Raw genomic sequence first — 23875 nt, 5'->3', positions numbered from 1 at the left:
CATGCTCTCACCGTGATGTACAGGCCAACATTCCTGCTCTCACCGTGTGATGTACAGGCCAACATTCATGCTCTCACCATGTGATGTACAGGCCAACATTCATCCTCTCACCGTGTGATGTATAGGCCAACATTCATGCTCTCACCGTGTGATGTATAGGCCAACATTCCTGGTCTCACCGTTTGATGTATAGGCCAACATTCATGCTCTCACCGTGTGATGTATTGGCCAACATTCATGCTCTCACCGTGTGATGTATTGGCCAACATTCATGCTCTCACCGTGTGATGTATAGCCCAACATTCATCCTCTCACGTGTGATGTATAGGCCAACATTCATGCTCTCACCATGATGTACAGGCCAACATTCCTGCTCTCACCGTGTGATGTACAGGCCAACATTCATGCTCTCACCATGTGATGTATAGGCCAACATTCATCCTCTCACCGTGTGATGTATAGGCCAACATTCATGCTCTCACCGTGTGATGTATAGGCCAACATTCATCCTCTCACCGTGTGATGTATAGCCCAACATTCATGCTCTCACCGTGTGATGAATAGGCCAACATTCATGCTCTCACCATGTGATGTATAGGCCAACATTCATGCTCTCACCGTGTGATGAATAGGCCAACATTCATGCTCTCACCGTGTGATGAATAGGCCAACATTCATCCTCTCACCGTGTGATGAATAGGCCAACATTCATCCTCTCACCGTGTGATGAATAGGCCAACATTCATCCTCTCACCGTGTGATGTATAGCCAAACATTCATGCTCTCACCGTGTTTCCTGTGTGCACAGGTGGCAGACACAGCGTGGCGTAGTGACCATCCCCAAAAGCGTGACAGAGGCGCGTATCAGAGAAAATATTCAGGTGAGCAGCGATGTAACTCTGTCAAAGTCTCACGGTATGATATTATTACAGTGTGAAGGCCACGGAACAATATTATTGTCCAAATGATTACTGATTGTACTGTATGTCCAAATGATTATTGATTGTACTGTATGTCCAAAAAAGAAGCCAGTGTGTAAAATGAAGTGTTTAGGATACACACTTACTGTCATTGAAGACAAACATAATGTTATAATAACCATTTATTACTACAAAGATGTATTTTTAAGTGCAAAGAATTGTGCAGGAACATCTTCTGTTTCATATATTTAGAAATAATAATAGTTGATGTTTCTAAAGTCACAATGTACCAGTAATGTTTACTTTTGTGTCTTTTACTTTATGAGAAGCAGTGTCCTCTACAGTGGACATTTTTTATTTTAAATGCTGTTTCTCAGATAAGTTAAATAACAATTTAACTTTTGATGATGTAAATATCATAAGGGTGTGTTCCAACTATGGTGGGATGACACTCCTCCGCCTTCCCAGTAAGGTCTATTCAGGTGTACTGGAGAGGAGACTTAGCTGATAGTCCAACCTCGGATTCAGGAGGAACAGTGTAGTTTTGGTCCTGGTGGTGGAACTGTGGACCAGCTCTATAGTCTGGGCAGGGTGCATGGGAGTTTGTCCAACCAGTCTACATGTGCTTTGTGGACTTGGAGAAGGCATTGGACCGTGTCCCTCGGGAAGTCCTGTGGGGAGTGCTCAGAGAGTATGGGGTACCGGACTGTCTGATTGTGGCGGTCCACTCCCTGTATGATCAGTGTCAGAGCTTGGTCCGCATTGCCGGCAGTAAGTCGGACACATTTCCAGTGAGGGTTGGACTCCTTTGTCACCCATTCTGTCCATAAATTATATGGACAGAATTTCTAGGCGCAGTCAGGGCGTTGAGGGGATCCGGTTTGGTGGCTGCAGGATTAGGTCTCTGCTTTTTGCAGATGATGTGGTCTTGATGGCTTCATCTGGCCAGGATCTTCAGCTCTCATTGCAGAGCTGAACCGAGTGTAAAGCAACAAGGATGAGAATCAGCACCTCCAAGTCCGAGTCCATGGTTCTCGCCTGAAAAAGGGTGGAGTGCCATCTCCGGGTTGGGGAAGAGATATTTCCTCAAATGGAGGAGTTCAAGTACCTCAGAGTCTTGTTCACGAGTGAGGGAAGAGTGGATCGTGAGATGGACAGGCGTCTTCAGTAATGCGGACGCTGTATCTATCCGTTGTGGTGAAGAAGGAGCTGAGCCGGAAGGCAAAGCTCTCAAATTACCGGTCAATCTACGTCGCCCTGCCGCTGCTCCCCCACATGGAGAGGAGCCAGATGAGGTGGTTCGGGCATCAGGTCAGGATGCCACTCGAACTCCTCCCAAGGGTGGTGTCGAGGGGGACGTCCGGCCGGTAGGAGGCCGTGGGGAAGACCCAGGACATGTTGGGAAGACTATGTCTCTCGGCCGGCCTGGGAACTCTTTGTGATCCCCTGGGAGGAGCTGGAACAAGTGGCTGGGGAGAGGGAAGTCTGGGATTCTCTGCTTAGGCTACTGCCCCCGTGACCCGACTTGGGATAAGCGGAAGAAGATGGATGGAAAATGTAAATACTTCATAAATTAATGCTTAGCTCCGTTGGCTTCAAATGTATTTTCTGGGTGACGGTTTATGAGGCGATGACTTGCCTAAGGTGAAAGCAGCTGGGATAGGCTCCCCCCAAACTTGTCAGTTTACACTTGTTTCTGTCACACGTCGCAGCATTATTGTGAAAACTTTGAAACCAAAATAACACCGCATGGACAATATCGTTACATCCCTAAAAATGCTATTGAGACTGCGGCAAAGACGGTGCTGATGATGTGACGGCGGGGGTTTGTCAGGTGTTTGACTTCACGCTGGAGGCAGAGGAGATGAGCAGCATCACGGCGCTGAATAAAGACTGGCGCTACATCGTTCCTATGGTCCAGGTAAGTCCGCCACTTTATTAGTAGGAGTCTGCTTGTTGAAGTCCAAGCACGTTAAACCAGGCCATGAGTACAAAAAAATTCAATGACGTCTTTGTGAGTTCTCCGTATTGCAGGTGGACGGGAAGCAAGTTCCTCGGGATGCGGGACATCCTCATTACCCGTTTAATGACCCTTACTGAGGGATTTGTGCCTTCACACCCACGCGCGGCCTCCAAAACTGCCCCTGCCATAAAACACACTGTCCCTGTCTAAAGAACAATCTTTTTTGGATGAATTAACAGGTGCTCACTTCCTTTTTACATCTTACTTAAAGGGGAACAGCACTTTTTTTTTTTTTTTTTAGGAATTTTGCCATTAGTTCACAATCCTTTATGAGAGACAAGAACATGTTTTTTTAAATAGATTCTAATTTGTAATGTTCATCTCGTTCTAGGTGGCTAGTAATGAAGCTAAACCAATTTTCACAATGCAGCCAAAAAATATGACAACACGTGGGCTATTACTTACTGCATACTGTAATATAGATGTTAATGTTTTTGTTTGGCAAGCTGTTAATAACAAGTTATTGTAAGAGCGAACACTGAGGACCTGTTTATTTAGCGTAGTATCACATCGCCTGGCGATTGTGAAGTATATTTATATAGCGCTTTTCTCTAGTGACTCAAAGCGCTTTACATAGTGAAACCCAATATCTAAATTACATTAAAGCAGTGTGGGTGGCACTGGGAGCAGTTGTGTAAAGTGTCTTGCCCAAGGACACAACGGCAGTGACTAGGATGGTGGAAGCGGTAATCGAACCTGCAGTCCTCAAGTTGCTGACATGGCCACGCTACCAACCGAGCTATGCCGCCCCTTGGTATAAGCCATAAGCTAGCTTCTGTGTCAACAGATGAAGAGATTTAGAGTTTTTAATGCACAAAACAATGCGATGGGACACACATGTACTGACTGAAAAACATGAACAATTATATTACAGTATACAGTAAGTTATAGCCCACGTTTCATTTGTAGAAGTTTGACACTTGTACCAACAAGCTGTGTGTATCATGATCAATATTCTCATGACTCACTCAATTGATAGTTGCCTGTTTTTTCCAGTTTATTTTGGGTAAGCACACCATTTATGTCGGCATAGCTCAGCTCCAATTTCCACATTTGCAGTTTCAAGTCACGCTGGTCTCCACTCTCTCGGCTTCCGTCTTGATTCACCGTTTCACCCTTCCCTCGTGTTTGATAAGCCTCTTTACCCAGTAGTTTGTTCCCCGCATATTCAGCTTAAAAAAGACAAGGTTTGTTATTCCTGATTTGTCCAAAAATGGCCGTCCGCATCGTCTATTTCGAAGTCTGCCACCATTAGAATAAATACGCGATTGTTTCCGGAAGTCGGAGGTTTGTTGCTGTGGGTACGGAAATGAATGCGCAGAGGAAATACTGTAACTTCCAGTAATGTTTTAAATGACCAAAATAAGGTCAATATTGCACATATAACATATTGTTATGAAATTGTCTGTTACTTGTCCAGGGTGTACCCGCCTTCCGCCTGATTGTAGCTGAGATAGGCGCCAGCGCCCCCCGCAACCCCAAAAGGGAATAAGCGGTAGAAAATGGATGGATGGACTAAATTATATACAGTACAGGACAAAAGTTTGGACACACCTCCTCATTCAATCTATATTTCCTTGACTATTTACATTGTAGATAGTCACATCAAAACTATGAATGAACACATGTGGAGTTATGTACTTAACAAAAAAGATGTTTTATATTCTACTTTCTTCAAAATAGCTACCCTTTGCTCTTATTACTGCTTTGCACACTCTTGGCATTCTCTCTATGAGCTTCAAGAGGTAGTCCCCTGAAATGCTTTTCACTTCACAGGTGTCATAGTTTTGATGTGACAATCTACTATGTAAATAATCATAAAAATAAAGAAAACTCATTGAAATGAGAAGGTTTGTCCAAACTTTTGTCTTGTACTGTATGTACCTGCAAATATACAAAGATTGATGGTGGGGTTTGAAGGCTACAATGGTGACTCCCAAGCATTGTTTTTGTCTTTAGAATCCCACTGCGTGCCACTCTCCCACTGCGTGGCGCAGTGGGGAGAGTGACCGTGCGCAACCCGAGGGTCACTGGTTCAAATCCCACCTAGAACCAACCTCGTCACGTCCGTTGTGTCCTGAGCAAGACACTTCACCCTTGCTCCTGATGGGTGCTGGTTGGCGCCTTGCATGGCAGCTCCCTCCATCAGTGTGTGAATGTGTGTGTGAATGGGTAAATGTGGAAGTAGTGTCAAAGCGCTTTGAGTACCTTGAAGGTAGAAAAGCGCTATACAAGTACAACCCATTTATCATTTATTTAAAAAAAGTTACTGCCTTATGTAAGTATTGTGAATGATTGACAAAATTCCAAAAAAGTGGAGTTCCCCTTTAAGGCAACTGGTCAAAAATAGATGTGGATTTAATACTGTGATGCTGATCACAATTTGTAATAAAAAACTAAATACAATTTGACACAAGTTCTGTATGAAATGAATGGGAGCTCCGTCAGACGTGTCCTTCGGTTCTGTCCCGTCCATGACGTGATTTTACATCCTAGAAGACGTGTCAAACGTCCCCTGAGGGACTTCCACTGTCACTTGGGCTGTGTGTGGTCACGGATGTACTAGGAGGGGAAACAAGAAGACATTTTGTCTGGTCCATGCAAGACAACTACAACGGCCTCACCCTGCTTAGGACTGTGGGTTACCTGCACGGTGTCCTCCATAGTGGCGTATCTGTAGCTGGGCGGTCCCAGGCTCTGCAGCAAGCTGGCATGCTGATGCCGGCTGCTTTCGATGAAGCGTTGTGTCATGGCGAGCTGCTGTCTCAGCATGTTGTTGAGCGTCAACATGTCGAGCCGGGGGCCTCCGAGACCTGCAGGAAGGCGGAGACACGTGAGATCGCCTGGCACAAGTATTTGTGCCCGTCTGCTTCTCACCTTCTGGAGGAGCCAAGGAGGGGGAGGAGTAAGCCATGCCCACTGCAGGTCCTGAGGGAGGTTGGTAGGCGAAGCCAGAGATGAGAAAACTGCTTCGCCAAAGTCGTTTACTTCCTGTTTGAGGGACTAACCTGGGAACCACAGAGTGTGTGCGTCCGTCTGTGCCGCCACATCTTTGAAGTGGTTGCTAGGCGACGACGAGGACCTAGACCCACTGCTGGGGGACCTTCGACTGGTACCTGACGTCCGCAAGGCGCGGGACTTTCTGGAGTCTGAAAAGGTGCTGGAAAAGTCTTCCGTCCCCACCCAGGACGCGTCTAAACAGTCCTCCACCTCCTCGCCTATTGACAGGTGCTCTGACACCTGGCTACTGATGACGTCGTCGCCCACCTCCTTCCTGCTGGCGCTCTCAAAGTCGCTTTCGTAGTCCGCCGCTCGCTGGCCGCTCGGCGAAGTAGGGAGCGGGCCCGCATGCTCGCCCTCCGCCTGGTGGCATTGAAGGACGCACAACAACAGCATTAACATGACCAGACCTCCTTCCTAACCAGATGACCAGACATCCTTCCAGTGGCATGTTCTTCGAGGTTGCACCTGGACTCCTGCTGTCCCTTCAGTGGCGGGCTCCAGATCATCTAAGGTCATCACGTTGATCTCAAAGTCGGCTGTCGAAAAAGGACAATGCAACATCTGTGTGTGTGTGTGTGTGTGTGTGTGTCTCACATTGGGACGAGACCGCGCTGGCCTCACTGGCGGGGACGTCCGCCTTGGATCCAACAGGAAAGAGTTCTTCCAGGGAGAGGATCTCCTCCGGAGCTGACCTGGAGGAGTCAGAGCGTCTTGGACTTGGGGAGGGGAGGAGACGGACCTCCGATGTCAGTCTTCTCAGAGGAGGAGGAGAGCTGGATGATGGACTGCCTTCAGAGTGGGGAGGAGATGGGGAGACAGACCCCAGGTCTCCTCTGGTCAGCGTCTGTTGGAAAAAAGGAAAGTGAGCAAAAGTTTTGATGGCAAACTAAAATAAACACTACCAGGCCTGCTCTGCTCCTGAAGGAAGAGCTGATCCACTTCTCTTCTGGTGGACAGTCCTCCGCGTGGTTCTTCACATCCTCATCACTTTTCTCAGTCTGAGGCGAGATCTCTGCGGGTGTGGATCCACCACCTTCATGCGGCTCCTCTGGAGATCCAATTGGTCTTTTCTTGAGGAACTGCACTTCGCCTTGACTGCTGGGCGATGACCAGGACACAGGAGCCACCTCTTGGCCTTCGGAGGGCGAGGAAAGGTCCTCATCAGAACTTGCACTATGGGTCTGGTCCAGATGTTCTGGCTGTTGGTGACGGCTGTAGAACTGCCTCTCGATCTGAGCGAGCTTCCTTAAAGCGGACGTCTGTGACTTGGAGGACAACAACCTGCAGCATTTAATAGGTGAGATTGACTGGCATTTTGTTAGGCTCCTCCCACATGAACACACCTGTCATGTGACTGCTGCCTCACAGGTGATTGGCTGCTGAGGGGAGGAGGCGGCCTCTTCAAGAACCTGCTGCCTCCTCCCAAAGGGCTCTGAGGTCGGGAAGCCTAAAAGTAGAGATGAGATTTCTAACTCCTTGAAGGGATAGCAATCTTGAGTTCTTCAAAAGACTGGTTCAATATTTTAGTTGTTTTTATTTTTAATCAAGGAAACAATCACTCATATCATTTAAGATATAGATCAGATTCATTTAAATAACATTACTAAAAAATTAAAAAATCCATCCATCCATTTTCTACCGCTTATTCCCTTTTGGGGTCGCGGGGGGCGCTGGCGCCTATGTCAGCTACAATCGGGCGGAAGGCGGGGTACACCCTGGACAAGTCGCCACCTCATCGCAGGGCCAACACAGATAGACAACACTCACAGTCACACACTAGGGCCAATTTAGTGTTGCCAATCAACCTATCCCCAGGTGCATGTCTTTGGAAGTGGGAGGGGCCTATCCCCAGGTGCATGTCTTTGGAGGTGGGAGGAAGCCGGAGTACCCGGAGGGAACCCACGCATTCACGGGGAGAACATGCAAACTCCACACAGAAAGATCCCGAGCCTGGATTTGAACCCAGGACTGCAGGACCTTCGTATTGTGAGGCAGACGCACTAACCCCTCTGACACCGTGAAGCCTATTGGCTATAAATGTAATTCTTTTGGTTTTCATCGTAAACATTCCATAAAAATGTGCCATGTTTCCAGTGAGAAAAAAAATGTGTAGCTTTTTAACAATATACAAAAAAATTATTACGAATAAAATGCAATTAAATTTAACACATGCCTGCAACTTGAGAGTTCCCGGTTCAATCCCCAGTTTCTGCCGTCCAGGGGAGATGGCTTAATTACGAGTGTATACATATTTTGGGCCACTGTAACATTACACACAAATTGGAATATAGGAAAAGAAAACACTGTACTTAAACCATTAATCAAATAAAATTGCACATACAAGTTAAACATTGTACTAAAATAAATATCAAATACAGTCTAATGGTTAAATGAAAATGTACTGAAAAGTATATAGTATAGTGTATATATTAAGTGATATTTAATGTATTCTTTGATGTACCACTAGAGGGACCCCTCATACCACAGTTTAAGAATAAACGGTGGTTCTAAACTTATTTTCCCCAAGTATCAATCAATCAATGTTTATTTATATAGCCCCAAATCACAAATGTCTCAAAGGACTGCACAAATCATTACGACTACAACATCCTCGGAAGAACCCACAAAAGGGCAAGGAAAACTCACACCCAGTGGGCAGGGAGAATTCACATCCAGTGGGACGCCAGTGACAATGCTGACTATGAGAAACCTTGGAGAGGACCTCAGATGTGGGCAACCCCCCCTCTCTAGGGGACCGAAAGCAATGGATGTCGAGCGGGTCTACCAGTACCATCTAAGAACCCCCCCCAAGTACCACTATAATGACCAACATTCAAAATATAGTAGCGTAATTGGCCTATATATTCATTAAAACATGGCAGATGTTTTATTTACAAGTACATTTAATATTTTTGGCCTCAGTAATATTACACACCGTTGGAACAGTAACACTTGGTTTGAATAAAGGAAAATAAAACACTGTACTTAAATGAAGTTATTCTTTGGTGTACCACTAGGTGGAGCCTGTACTACAATCACTGTTTCAGTCAGTGAGCAACTACTGACACTAAAAAACAGCATCGCTTCTCATCTTTCACTTTAAAAAGAGCCGTTCAAAGGTCACACCAATTTCAAATGTCTTTTCACAAGATCCACTAAGTCTTATTTGGATGTTTACCTCTGCTTCCTGGGTCACTTCAGGCCCAGCAGCTCCGCAGACTTCCGAAGGGGAACTCACCTGGGACACATCGCTCAAGTCTGACACGGCCTGATGGGCAGCAGGTGCAGCGTGGCGGCTTTTCACGTCCTGTCAGGAAACCCAGGCAAGACCAGTAAGTCATCGACTTGGCCGACACACAACCTTGTGTGCCGACACACAACCTTGTGTGCCGACACACAACCTTGTGTGCCGAGACACAACCTTGTGTGCTGACTTTACTCACCGCTGCTCGGCTGCTCTTGGCCCACAGAAGTGCCTGAGCCCGCTCCAGAGCCTCGCTTCGGCCACCTCGTCGCCACATCTTGCCCTCGGCCTGCATCACAACACAACACTGGTCTTTCACTGCATCACAACACAACACTTGTCTTTCACTGCATCACAACACAACACTTGTCTTTCACTGCAACACAACACTGGTCTTTTACTGCATCACAACACTGGTCTTTCACTGCATCACAACACAACACTTGTCTTTCACTGCAACACAACACTGGTCTTTCACTGCATCACAACACTTGTCTTTCACTGCATCACAACACTGGTCTTTTACTGCATCACAACACTGGTCTTTCACTGCAACACAACACTGGTCTTTTACTGCATCACAACACTGGTCTTTCACTGCATCACAACACTTGTCTTTCACTGCATCACAACACTGGTCTTTTACTGCATCACAACACTGGTCTTTCACTGCATCACAACACTGGTCTTTCACTGCAACACAACACAACACTTGTCTTTCACTGCAACACAACACTGGTCTTTTACTGCATCACAACACTGGTCTTTCACTGCATCACAACACAACACTTGTCTTTCACTGCATCACAACACAAAACTTGTCTTTCACTGCAACACAACACTGGTCTTTCACTGCAACACAACACTGGTCTTTCACTGCATCACAACACAACACTTGTCTTTCACTGCAACACAACACTGGTCTTTTACTGCATCACAACACTGGTCTTTCACTGCATCACAACACAACACTTGTCTTTCACTGCAACACAACACTTGTCTTTCACTGCATCACAACACTTGTCTTTCACTGCATCACAACACAACACTTGTCTTTCACTGCATCACAACACTTGTCTTTCACTGCATTACAACACAACACTTGTCTTTCACTGCATCACAACACAACACTTGTCTTTCACTGCATCACAACACAACACTTGTCTTTCACTGCAACACAACACAACACTTGTCTTTCACTGCATCACAACACAACACTTGTCTTTCAGTGCAACACAACACTTGTCTTTCAGTGCATCACAACACTTGTCTTTCACTCCATCACATCACAACACTTGTCTTTCACTGCATCACAACACAACACTTGTCTTTCACTACATCACAAGACAACACTTGTCTTTCGCTGCATCACAACACTTGTCTTTCAGTGCATCACAACACAACACTTGTCTTTCAGTGCATCACAACACAACACTTGTCTTTCACTGCATCACAACACAACACTTGTCTTTCACTGCATCACAACACAACACTTGTCTTTCACTGCATCACAACACAACACTTGTCTTTCAGTGCATCACAACACAACACTTGTCTTTCACTGCATCACAACACAACACTTGTCTTTCAGTGCATCACAACACAACACTTGTCTTTCAGTGCAACACAACACTTGTCTTTCAGTGCATCACAACACAACACTTGTCTTTCAGTGCAACACAACACTTGTCTTTCACTCCATCACATCACAACACTTGTCTTTCACTCCATCACATCACAACACTTGTCTTTCACTGCATCACAACACAACACTTGTCTTTCACTGCATCACAAGACAACACTTGTCTTTCGCAGCATCACACACAACACTTGTCTTTCAGTGCATCACAACACTTGTCTTTCACTGCATCACAACACAACACTTGTCTTTCGCTGCATCACAACACAACACTTGTCTTTCACTGCATCACAACACAACACTTGTCTTTCGCTGCATCACAACACAACACTTGTCTTTCGCTGTATCACAACACAACACTTGTCTTTCGCTGCATCACAACACAACACTTGTCTTTCACTGCATCACAACACAACACTTGTCTTTCGCTGCATCACAACACAACACTTGTCTTTCGCTGTATCACAACACAACACTTGTCTTTCACTGCATCACAACACAACACTTGTCTTTCGCTGCATCACAACACTGGTCTTTCACTGCATCACAACACAACACTTGTCTTTCGCTACAACACAACACTTGTCTTTCGCTGCATCACAACACAAAACTTGTGTGTCTGTGTGTTTGTGTCACACAACACTTGTGTGTGTGTTTGTGTCACACAACACTATTGTGTGTGTTTGTGTCACACAACACTTGTGTGTGTTTGTGTCACACAATACTTGTGTGTGTGTGTGTCACACAACACTTGTGTGTGTGTTTGTGTCACACAACACTTGTGTGTGTGTTTGTGTCACACAACACTTGTGTGTGTGTTTGTGTCACACAACACTTGTGTGTGTTTTTGTGTCACACAACACGTGTGTGTGTGTTTTTGTGTCATACAGTACGTGTGTGTTTGTGTCACACAACACTTGTGTGTGTGTGTGTGTGTGTCACACAACACTTGTGTGTGTGTTTGTGTCACACAACACTTGTGTGTGTTTTTGTGTCACACAACACGTGTGTGTGTGTTTTTGTGTCATACAGTACGTGTGTGTTTGTGTCACACAACACTTGTGTGTGTGTGTGTTTGTGTCACACAACACTTGTGTGTGTTTGTGTCACACAACACTTGTGTGTGTGTGTGTGTGTGTCTCCCTGCTGCGGTTAGCATAGGAGTTAGCTGAGCTAAAATAAGAGGTGTAAGTGCCACTGACCTTCTATATTGCCTCCATAATATTTACAGTGGTTGGTAGTTGAGACTAAAAGGAGAAATACAAGTAAATAAAAGTAAATATTCCCACTTTAGTCCCAGTCAGGCGTCCTTGGTCTCCATGGAAGGTGTTCTTCCTCGTGGTGAGACCACGTGATGTAGTCGTGTGGATGGACACACTAGCGCCACCTTCCGCTCAGGAGGAGGAACTATATCACGTGACCCGCTAACAGAAGACGGAGCAGAGGCGGTGCTTCACTTTGCCACCAGGGGGTGTAAAAGGCGTAACCATGACACGTTCAAAAACAAAGTCATAAAATAAATTTGAATAATTCTCTTTTGGTCTCTACTTTATATGGGATTTGATCTATATTTTCATGCGGAATATTCCGTGTTTCCTGGTGAAAATAATGCAGCAGACGAGATGTGAGGCAGACTGATTGATTCAGTTTCAATCAATCAATCAATATGATTGGTTGATTGAAACTTTTATTAGTAGATTGCAGAGTACAGTACATATTCCCTACAATTGAGCACTAAATGGTAACACCCCAATAAGTTTTTCAACCTGTTTAAGTCGGGGTCCACCTTCATCAATTCATGGTAGACAGCAGGGAGTGCCTCCTGAGGCAGACACAAAGTGTATATAATGCCAGGGAGAAAAGGCAGGCCATGAGGCAGCAAGTACCTCTGCCTCACAGTAGGTGGCGCTATATTAAAAGTTCACGAACTGCCAACGGCGGTTAACCCTTAAAGAAGTAGAAGAATAAAAGAACAGACAAGTTAAGAAGTAGAAGAAGAAAATAAGAGACAACAAGAAGTAGAGAAGAAAAGGATAGACAAGTAGAAGAAAAGAACAAGTTAAGAAGTGGAAGAAGAAAAAAACTTAAGAAGTAGAAGAAGAAAAGAACAGACAAGTTAAGAAGTAGAAGAAGAACATAACAAGTTAAGAAATAGAAGAAGAAAAGAACAGACAAGTTAAGAAGTACAAGAAGAAAAGAACAGACAACAAGAAGTAGAGAAGAAAATGATAGACGAGTTAAGAAGTAGGAGAAGAAAAGAACATTTAAGAAGTAGAGAAGAAAAGGATAGACAAGTTAAGAAGTAGAAGAAGAAAAGAACATTTAAGAAGTAGAAGAAGAAAAGAACAGACAAGTTAAGAAGTAGAAGAAGAAAAGTGAAGTGAAGTGAATTATATTTATATAGCGCTTTTTCTCAAGTGACTCAAAGCGCTTTACATAGTGAAACCCAATATCTAAATTACATTTAAACCAGTGTGGGTGGCACCGGGAGCAGGTGGGTAAAGTGTCTTGCTCAAGGACACAACGGCAGTAACTAGGATGGCACAAGCGGGAATCTAACCTGCAACCCTCAAGTTGCTGGCACGGCCACTCTACCAACCGAGCTAAAGAACAAGTTAAGAAATAGAAAAAGAAAAGAACAAGTTAAGAAGTAGAAGAACAAAAGAACAGACAAGAAGTAGAAGTAAAGAACAGACAAGTTAAGAAGTAGAAGAAGAAAAGAACAAGTTAAGAAATAGAAGAAGAAAAGAACAAGTCAAGAAATAGAAGAAGAAAACAACAAGTCAAGAAGTAGAAGACGAAAAGAACAGACAAGTTAGGAAGTAGAAGAAGAAAAGAACAAGTTAAGAAATAGGAGAAGAAAAGAATAAGTTAAGAAGTAAAAGAAGAAAAGAACAGACAAGTTAACAAGTAGAAGAAGAAAAGAACAACTGCTGGTTTTCCCGCAAACTGCAACGCTTTTTCGCCGTGTGTGTGTGTGTGTGTGTGTGTGTGTGTGTGTGTGTGTGTGTGTGTGAGAAAATAAGGTGTTGATTTGAAAAGGACTGCTGTAGTGGAGAAGAATGACTTGGTGGCTGTGCTACAAAACACTTCTTTATTGCTTTCCCTGCCTTTTATTCTCATTTAGTGAGCGTGTTTGGAGCCAACTGGGACATACTGACTTGTCCAGGGTGTGTCCTGCTCACATAGGCTCCAGCACCCCCGGGAGGGACATGCGGTAGAAAATGGATGGATGGGATGGATCTGAAAAAGTTGCCTGGAAGCCTCAAAAAAACTTGAAAGCTCATCTGCCAACATTCAAGGTCAGATTTCTTTCAACACGTTTGGAATATGACCTATTGATCTGGAATATTACATAGGTCATATTCCAGATCAATAATGATCTGGAATATGAACTATTGATCTGGAATATCAGCTATTGATCTGGAATATGACCTATTGATCTGGAATATGACCTATTGATCTGGAATATTACATAGGTCATATTCCAGATCAATATTGATCTGGAATATGAACTATTGATCTGGAATATAACCTATTGATATGGAATAGGACCTATTGATCTGGAATATCAGGTATTGATCTGGAATATGACCTATTGATCTGGAATATGACCTATTGATCTAGAATATCAGCTATTGATCTGAAATATGACCTATTGATCTGGAATATGACCTATTGATCTGGCATATCAGCGTCACAATAACAATGTAAAGGAACATGTTGAGATATTAAATACCGTATTTCCTTGAATTGCCGCCGGGGTGCGAATTAATTTAAAACCTCTTCTCACTCCTGCGCTTACCAAAGGCATGCGTTAAAAGTAAGCGTGCACTAACTATTTTAAAACCTCTTCTCACTCCGGCACTTACCAAATGTATGCAGTAAAAATTTGAGTGTGATGTAAGCTTGGACCTTAAATCCTACTGAATAGCTCTTAATCTTCTTCCCTTTATGCAATTTCAAATTACCGGTATTGAAATAAGCCTCCTCCATTTTGAAAATGATGACAGGTGAAGTGTCACTCATGACATGACGAGTTTGACCAGGCGATAATACTAAGCATGCGCTAATTATTTTGCGAAGCGGGTTTGACCCGGCAGTAATTCAAGGCAGGTGCATAATATATACCCTCTGGCAATTCAAGGAAATATGGTACATCAATTACAAATATCAGCATCACAGTAACAATGGAAGGAAGATGCTGAGATATTAAAGAGCTGATGAACAACATTTGCTTTGTAGGGAAACAGGAGCTTCTCAATTGACAAAGAGAGACTTTTACAAGTCAAAGAAAAAGAGAAAAAGGAGAACTTCTACAACTAAGTCAGAGAGATCTTCATCCAGAAGGAAAGGCAAATGGACTTCATCTCCAAGTAAAGGTAAGATATGCTGTCTAATGCAGGCATCCACAAACTACTGCCCCCAGGCCGGATGTGCACCGCCAGTGTCCAAAGTCCCAAGTTAGGGAAATTTATATTATTGTTTTTTTAAATCTGTCCTTTCTTATCCATTTTATATTTCTTGTTAGTCTGTGTGTCTCCTAGCCACTCAGGTATATCATATTGTCTAAACATGTACTTTCCCATCCATTACATGACATCATTGCGCTCGCAATCTAATTATATATATGTAAAATTACATTGCAAGCGCAATGATGTCATATATATATATATATATATATATATATATATATATATATATATATATATATATGTATATATATATATATATATATATATATATATATATATATATATATATATATATGTATATATATATATATATATATATATGTATATATATATATATGTATATATATATATATATATATATATGTATATATATATGTATATATATATATATATATATATATATATGTATATATATATATATATATATATATATGTATATATATATATATATATATATATATGTATATATATATACATATATATATATATATATATATATGTGTAGGTGTGGGGGAAAATCACAAGACTACTTCATCTCTACAGAACTGTTTCAATCATCAGGAGATCTCCTGATGATTGAGGGGAAGCCCTCATGAAACAGTTCTGTAGAGATGAAGTAGTCTTGTGATTTTTCCCACACATACATATTGCGCTCTACCACGGTATCGAGCACTATTCTCTGGATAATCCAATCAAGAGATATATATATATATATATATATATATACACACACATGACATCATTGCGCTGGCAATGTAATTTTAATTTTATTTATATATATATATATATATATATATATATATATATATATATATATGTATATGTGTGTATGTCAGGGGTTGGCAGCCCGTGGCTCTGGAGCCGCATGCGGCTTCTTAGCGCCGCCCTAGTGGCTCTCTGGAGTTTTTTTCAAAAATATATGAAAAATGGAAATGATGAAGGGGAAAAAACATATTTTTGTTTTAATATAGTTTCTGTAGGAGGACAAACATGACACAAACCTCCCCAATTGTTACAAAGCACACTGTTTATATTAAACATACTTCACTGATTCAAGTATTTGGCAAGCGCCGTTTTGTCCTACTAATTTTGGCGGTCCTTGAACTCACCCTAGTTTGTTTACATGTACAACTTTCTCCGACTTTCTAAGACGTGTTTTATGCCACTTCTTTTTCTGTCTCATTTTGTCAACCAAACTTTTAACGTTGTGCATGAATGCACAAAAGTGAGTTTTGTTGATGTTTTTGACTTGTGTGGAGTGCTAATCAGACATATTTGCTCACTGCATGACTTCAAGCTAATCGATGCTAACATGCTATTTAGGCTAGCTGTATGTACAAAGGTTGATTGGCAACACTAAATGGTCCCTAGTGTGTGAATGTTGTCTGTCTATCTGTGTTGGCCCTGCGATGAGGTGGCGACTTGTCCATGGTGTACACCGCCTTCCGCCCGATTGTAGCTAAGATAGGCGCCAGCGCCCCCCGCGACCTCAAAAGGGAATAAGCGGTAGAAAATGGATGGATGTATGTATGTACATATTGCATCATTATGCCTCATTTGTAGCTACATTTCAGCTCATTTAGTTTCCTTTAAAGACCTACTGAAATGAGATGTTCTTATTTAAACGGGGATAGCAGGTCCATTCTATGTGTCATACTTGATCATTTCACGATATTGCCATATATTTGCTGAAAGGGTTTAGTAGAGAACTTCCACGATAAAGTTTGCAACTTTTGGTGCTAAGAGAAAAGCCCTGCCGGTACCGGAAGTCGCAGACGATGACGTCACATGTTGATGACTCCTCACATATTCACATTATTTTTAATGGGAGCCTCCAACAAAAAGTGCTATTCGGACCGAGAAAACGACAATTTCCCCATTAATTTGAGCGAGGATGAAAGATTCGTGTTTGAGGATATTGATGGTGACGGACTAGAAAAAATAAATAAATAAAAAAAAAAAAGTAAAAAAAAAAAAAAAGTGATTGCATTGGGACGGATTCCAATGTTTTTAGACACATTTACTAGGTTAATTCTGGGAAATCCTTTATCTTTCTTTTGTTTTGCTAGTGCTTTAGTGAGTTAAATAGTACCTGATAGTCGGAAGGGTGTTTTGACGAGCAGTGTCTCAGGGGAGTCGACGGCAGCTATGGACGGCACAAGCTCAGCTTTTCTCCGGTAAGAACTGACTTTTTGGGGACAGCGTGGCGCAGTGGCAGAGTGGCCGTGTGCAACCCGAGGGTCCCTGGTTCAATCCCCACCTAGTACCAACCGCGTCACGTCCGTTGTGTCCTTGAGCAAGACACTTCACCCTTGCTCCTGATGGGTGCTGGTTAGCGCCTTGCATGGCAGCTCCCTCCATCAGTGTGTGAATGTGTGTGTAAATGTGGAAGTAGTGTCAAAGCGCTTTGAGTACCTTGAAGGTAGAAAAGCACTATACAAGTACAACCCATTTATCATTTTTTAACCACAAATTTCTCACCGAAACCTGCTGGTTGACATGTGGTCAGGATCCATGTTGGCTTGACCGCGCTTTGATCCATAGTAAAGTTTCACCTCCAGGAATTTTAAACAAGGAATCACCATGTGTTTGTGTGGCTAAAGGCTAAAGCTTCCCAACTCCATCTTTCTACTATGTCTTCTCCAATATAAATTGAACAAATTGCAAAAGATTCAGCAACACAGATGTCCAGAATACTGTTTAATTGCGCGATGGAAAGAGACGACTTTTAGCTGTGTGTGTGTGTGCAGCGCTCATACTTCCTAAAAACCCGTGACGTCTTGCGTACACGTCATCATTACACGACGTTTCCAAGACGAAACTCCCGGGAAATTTAAAATTGTAATTCAGTAAACTAAAGCGGCTGTATTGTCATGTGTTGCAATGTTAATATTTCATCATTGATATATAAACTATCAGACTAGTGGTGGCTTTCAGTAGGCCTTTAAGTCCTCTTAATTCACTTTATATCTAATGACACACTATCTGTATGTAATATGGCTTTTAAATTTGTTTTGGGGCTCCAGACAGATTTGTTTTTGTATTTTTGGTCCAATATGGCTCTTTCAACATTTTGGGTTGCCGACCCCTGGACTAAATGATATGAAAGGGTTGTTGTTGGCATTGGTTTAAAGATGTTGATGTAGTAACAGTTAGAAATGAGAATGGGAATTTTGGGGAAACCGGGTATTTTCTACGGGGGGAGAAATAGGAGCATTTGGCGTACCAACGAGGAGGAATGTTTGGAAGGTGGAATGGTCAAAAACGGTTAAAAAATGTGCACTGTGAAAACTTTCCAGGAAGAGGTGAAAATAGGGCTTTGGAAAACCAGGAATTCTGGGAAATCCTTGAATGTGTTATATTTGAAAAATGGTGGTCTAGGGTGAGTGGATGGTGGAATGCTTCCAATTGGGTGAGAAATGTGAGAGCTGTGCTTGTTTAAAAATTGGCCCGTTCATTTTCAATGGGCAAAATGTAATGGAAATTCCTGGTAATCTGGGATATAATTCAAAAACATTTTTTTGGGAGCTCATGATTCCTGACTGAGCCGAACGTTTTGATACTGGAACTGTTTTGATCAGTGGAGACTGAGGTGGAATGATAATAGTTGATTTTTGGGTGTAGAATCCCATGCCTTGGCCTCTAATACACCCCCTTACCATCACACATGCTCCCTAGAACACAAAAACAAATAGAAATGTGGACTGGTCAGACCACAGAACACTTTTCCACTTTGCATCAGTCCATCTTAGATGAGCTTGTTTCTGGGTGTTGTTGATAAATGGCTGTGGCTTTGCATAGTAGAGTTTTAACTTGTACTTACAAATGTAGCGACCAACTGAAGCTACTGACAGTGGTGTTCTGAAGTGTTCCTGAGCCCACGTGGGGATATCCTTTACACACTGATGTGGCTTTTTGATGCCTGAGGGATGGAAGGTCATAATATGGCTTACGTGCAGTGATTTCTCCACATTCTCTGAACGTTTGGATGATATTACGGAGCATAGATGGAGAAATCTCTAAATTCCTGCTTGAGAAATGTTGTTAAACAATTTGCTCAGGCATTTGTTGACAAAGTGGTGACCCTCGACCCGTCCTTGTTTGTGAATGAGTGAGCATTTCATGGAAGCTGCTTTTATACCCAATCATGGCACCCACCTGTTCCCAATTAGCCTGCTCACCTGTGGGATGTTCCAAATAAGTCTTTGATGAGCATTCCTCAACTTCCTCAGTCTTCTTTGCCACTTGTGCCAGCTTTTTTGAAACATGTCGCAGACACCAAATTCCAAATGAGTTAATATTTGCAAAAAATAACAACTTTTTCCAGTTTGAATGTTACATATCTTGTCTTTGCAGTCTATTCAATTGAATATAAGTTGAAAAGGATTTGTTGTACTCTCTTTTTATATAGCATTTACACAAACTGACAACTTCACTGCTTTTGGGCTTTAGTATTTTCCCAGAATGCCGAGGGCCAGTGAATAAATGAGCCGCAGGCCGCTGACCTAGAAGCTCCTTGTTCACCCCCAAAAAAGTTCATCTTTTTCCTATTTTTACAATTTGACAGGAGATTAGTGTTTATGTTCCCAACTGCAAGTTGCTACACGAGCGCCGTCGTCACGGCAACCCTTTTGCACTAGAAATGAAAGGAAGCTGTAAAAAGCCATCATGCGTCCTCTGGGGGCTAATTGCTACATTTTGCTCTCAATCAGGCGTGTGAGCCACATTTGGACTTTTAATGAATGAAGGCATGTCATCTTCCGGGAGCCGCGCTAATCCGCTTTAATCCCGGCCTGATGAAAGCGCGGCCAGGGAAATATTGGCAAAAGGGGCGGGATTAGCGACTAAACATGTGATCCTAGCACGAGCGCACACGTTAGTCACACATAGGCAACAAGTCCACGCACTCATTCATCTTTTAAGAGCGCCAGCAGGGCCTTGGAACCTCTCTGGAGCCTAATTGTCTGTTCCAGGGTCAAACTGCTGCTGCCCTAAAGTAGGACAAATGCAAATCCTATAAAGTCGATGCTACTTCCTGTACAGCTAGTACTTGTGTTAGCCGCTGTGTGGTTGTTGTAGTTCAGGGGTCAGCAACCCGCAGATCTTTAGCGCTGCCCTGGTGGCTCCCTGGACCTCCTCCAGAGATGTGTGGAAAGTATATTTCTTCTTTTAATATATTTTCTGTTGGAGGACAAACATGACACAAAGCTTCCTAATTGTTATAAATGCCACTGTTTATACTAAACATGTTTCACTCATGAGAGGATTTGGCAAACGCCGTTTTGTCCTCCTTGTTTCAGCAGTTCTTGAACTCACTGTAGTTTGTTTACATGTATAACTTTCCCCGACTTTCTAGGACGTGTTTTATCCCTCTCCTTCTTTGTCTCATTTTGTCCACCAAATGTTTAATGCTGTGCGTGGATGCACAAAGGTGAGTTTTGTTGATGTTATTGACTTGTTGGAGTGCTAATCAGACATATTTGGTCACTGCATGACTGCAAGTTAATCCATGCTAACATGCTATTTAGGCTAGCTACATGTACATATTGCATCATTATGTCTCATTTGTAGCTATATTTTAAATAATATAATTTGTAGTTTCTCTTTCCTTTAACTTGGTCACACACATTTATACCTTTGGTCATTCTGAGACACTCATTTCCAGGAGTTATCTCACCCTCTGAGTAGCCTCCATTTTACTAATGATTTCCAATGTTGCAAAAATGTATAGAATAAAAATTTAAATACAAAATTTATGTCAACAAAGATTTGCATCAGCCTTTGATAGTAGGCTAATATAGCTAATATAGACACTTGCATCATGTGTTGTCTTCATTGTAACACTTGTATAAGACCTTTAAAGTCATTTTGATAGTAGGCTAATATAGACACTAGCATCATGTGTTGCCTTCATTGTAACACTTATATAAGACTTTTAAAGTCATTTTGATAGTAGGCTGATATTAGACTTAGACAAACTTTAATGATCCACAAGGGAAATTGTTCAACACAGTAGCTCAGTTACATTGATTGATAGTAGGCTAATATAGACACTTACATCATGATTTGTCTTCATTATAACACTTATATAAGAGTTTTAGAGGCATTTTGATAGTAGGCTAATATAGCTAATATAGACACTTACATCATGTGTTGTCTTCATTATAACACTTATATTAAGTCATTTTGATAGTAGGCTAATATAGACACTTCCATCATGTGTTGTCTTCATTATAACACTTATATTAAATCATTTTGATAGTAGGCTAATATAGGCACTTTCATCGTGTGTTGTCATCATTATAACACTTATATAAGACTTTTAAAATCATTTTGATAGTAGGCTAATATAGACACTTGCATCATGTGTTGTCTTCATTATAACACTTATATTAAGTCATTTTGATAGTAGGCTAATATAGACACTTCCATCATGTGTTGTCTTCATTATAACACTTATATAAGACTTTTAAAGGCCTTTTGATAGTAGGCTAATATAGGCACTTTCATCGTGTGTTGTCATCATTGTAACACTTATATTCAGTCATTTTGATAGTAGGTTAATATGGACACTTACATCATGTGTTGTCTTCATTATATCAGTTATATTATCCTACTATCAAAATGACTTTAAAAGTCTTATATAAGTGTTATAATGAAGGCAACACATGATGGAAGTGTCTATATTAGTTATATTAGCCTACTATTAGAGGTCATTTTGATAGTAGGCTAATATAGACACATCATGTGTTGTCTTCATTATAACACTTATATTCAGTCATTTTGATAGTAGGCTAATATAGACACTTACATCATGTGTTGTCTTCTTTATAACACTTATATAAGACTTTTAGAGTCCTTTTGATAGTAGGCTAATATAGACACTTGCATCATGTTTTGCCTTCATTATAACACTTATATAAGACTTTTAAAGTCATTATGATAGTAGACTGATATTAGACTTAGACTTATACAAACTTTAATGATCCACAAGGGAAATTGTTCAACACAGTAGCTCAGTTACAATGATGGAAAGTGAAGGATGGAGACGACAATGCAGGTATAAATAGACTGAGTATAGCAATATAAGATATGACATATATATATATATCCATCCATCCATTTCCTACCGCTTACTCCCTTTCGGGGTCGCGGGGGGCGCTGGCGCCTATCTGTGTGAATGTGAGTGTGAATGTTGTCTGTCTATCTGTGTTGGCCCTGCGATGAGGTGGCGACTTGTCCAGGGTGTACCCTGCCTTCCGCCCGATTGTAGCTGAGATATATATATATATATATATATATATATATATATATATATATATATATAGACACTTGCATCATGTGTTGCCTTCATTATAACACTTATATTGTCATTATGATAGTAGGCTAATATAGACACTTACATCATGTGTTGTCTTCATTATAACACTTATATAAGACTTTTAAAGTCATTTTGATAGTAGGCTAATATAGACACTTACATCATGTGTTGCCTTCATTATAACACGTATATAAGACTTTTAAAGTCATTTTGATAGTAGGCTAATATAGCTAATATAGACACTTACATCATGTGTTGTATTCATTATAACACTTATATAAGACTTTTAAAGTCATTTTGATAGTAGGCTAATATAGACACTTACATCATGTGTTGTCTTCATTATAACACTTATATAAGACTTTTAAAGTCATTTTGATAGTAGGCTAATATAGCTAATATAGACACTTACATCATGTGTTGTATTCATTATAACACTTATATAAGACTTTTAAAGTCATTTTGATAGTAGGCTAATATAGACACTTACATCATGTGTTGCCTTCATTATAACACTTATATAAGACTTTTAAAGTCATTTTGATAGTGGGCTAATATAGCTAATATAGACACTTACATCATGTGTTGTATTCATTATAACACTTATATAAGACTTTTAAAGTCATTTTGATAGTAGGCTAATATAGACACTTACATCATGTGTTGTCTTCATTATAACACTTATATAAGACTTTTAAAGTCATTTTGATAGTAGGCTAATATAGACACTTACATCATGTGTTGTCTTCATTATAACACTTATATAAGACTTTTAAAGTCATTTTGATAGTAGGCTAATATAGACACTTACATCATGTGTTGCCTTCATTATAACACTTATATAAGACTTTTAAAGTCATTTTGATAGTAGGCTAATATAGCTAATATAGACACTTACATCATGTGTTGTATTCATTATAACACTTATATAAGACTTTTAAAGTCATTTTGATAGTAGGCTAATATAGACACTTACATCATGTGTTGCCTTCATTATAACACTCATATAAGACTTTTAAAGTCATTTTGATAGTAGGCTATTAGAGCTAATATAGACACTTACATCATGTGTTGCCTTCATTATAACACTTATATAAGACTTTTAAAGTCATTTTGATAGTAGGCTAATATAACTAATTTAGACACTTACATCATGTGTTGCCTTCATTATAACACTTATATAAGACTTTTAAAGTCATTTTGATAGTAGGCTAATATAACTAATATAGACACTTACATCATGTGTTGTC

General features: G+C 41.2%; 3 protein-coding genes across 5 annotated transcripts in view; 2 read left to right on the top strand and 1 right to left on the bottom strand.

The window, feature by feature from the left end:
- The window catches only part of akr1a1b (aldo-keto reductase family 1, member A1b (aldehyde reductase)), a 23347-nt gene extending 17988 nt beyond the window's left edge, over window positions 1-5359 (top strand). For all 3 annotated transcript variants that reach the window (XM_061888374.1, XM_061888373.1, XM_061888375.1), the window contains 3 exons: window positions 809-881; window positions 2755-2841; window positions 2955-5359. In XM_061888374.1, coding sequence (XP_061744358.1) covers window positions 809-881; window positions 2755-2841; window positions 2955-3020 — 226 coding nt within the window. In that variant the 3' untranslated portion in view covers window positions 3021-5359. The remainder of the gene's footprint in view (window positions 1-808; window positions 882-2754; window positions 2842-2954) is intronic.
- lg26h19orf44 (linkage group 26 C19orf44 homolog) lies at window positions 3130-12198 on the bottom strand. Its single transcript, XM_061888372.1, has 11 exons — window positions 12032-12198; window positions 9390-9479; window positions 9125-9253; window positions 7290-7393; window positions 6849-7227; window positions 6541-6790; window positions 6412-6482; window positions 5952-6306; window positions 5821-5871; window positions 5590-5756; window positions 3130-5505 (listed from the first exon to the last, which is right to left on the bottom strand). Exons 2-11 carry the CDS (start codon window positions 9465-9467, stop codon window positions 5476-5478), a joined length of 1614 nt encoding a protein of 537 aa, XP_061744356.1. The 5' UTR covers window positions 9468-9479; window positions 12032-12198; the 3' UTR covers window positions 3130-5475.
- Window positions 5513-23875, top strand: part of LOC133543680 (excitatory amino acid transporter 5-like) — a 76402-nt gene continuing 58039 nt past the window's right edge. Inside the window, exons 1-4 of the mRNA XM_061888371.1 lie at window positions 5513-9065; window positions 9148-9278; window positions 13957-14131; window positions 15075-15211. The gene's annotated coding sequence lies outside the window, so the exon portion shown is untranslated. The remainder of the gene's footprint in view (window positions 9066-9147; window positions 9279-13956; window positions 14132-15074; window positions 15212-23875) is intronic.

Source organism: Nerophis ophidion, linkage group LG26 (genome assembly GCF_033978795.1).
Source record: "Nerophis ophidion isolate RoL-2023_Sa linkage group LG26, RoL_Noph_v1.0, whole genome shotgun sequence".
NCBI classification, from domain to species: domain Eukaryota; kingdom Metazoa; phylum Chordata; class Actinopteri; order Syngnathiformes; family Syngnathidae; genus Nerophis; species Nerophis ophidion.
This window is presented reverse-complemented; position numbering and strand designations above follow the sequence as displayed.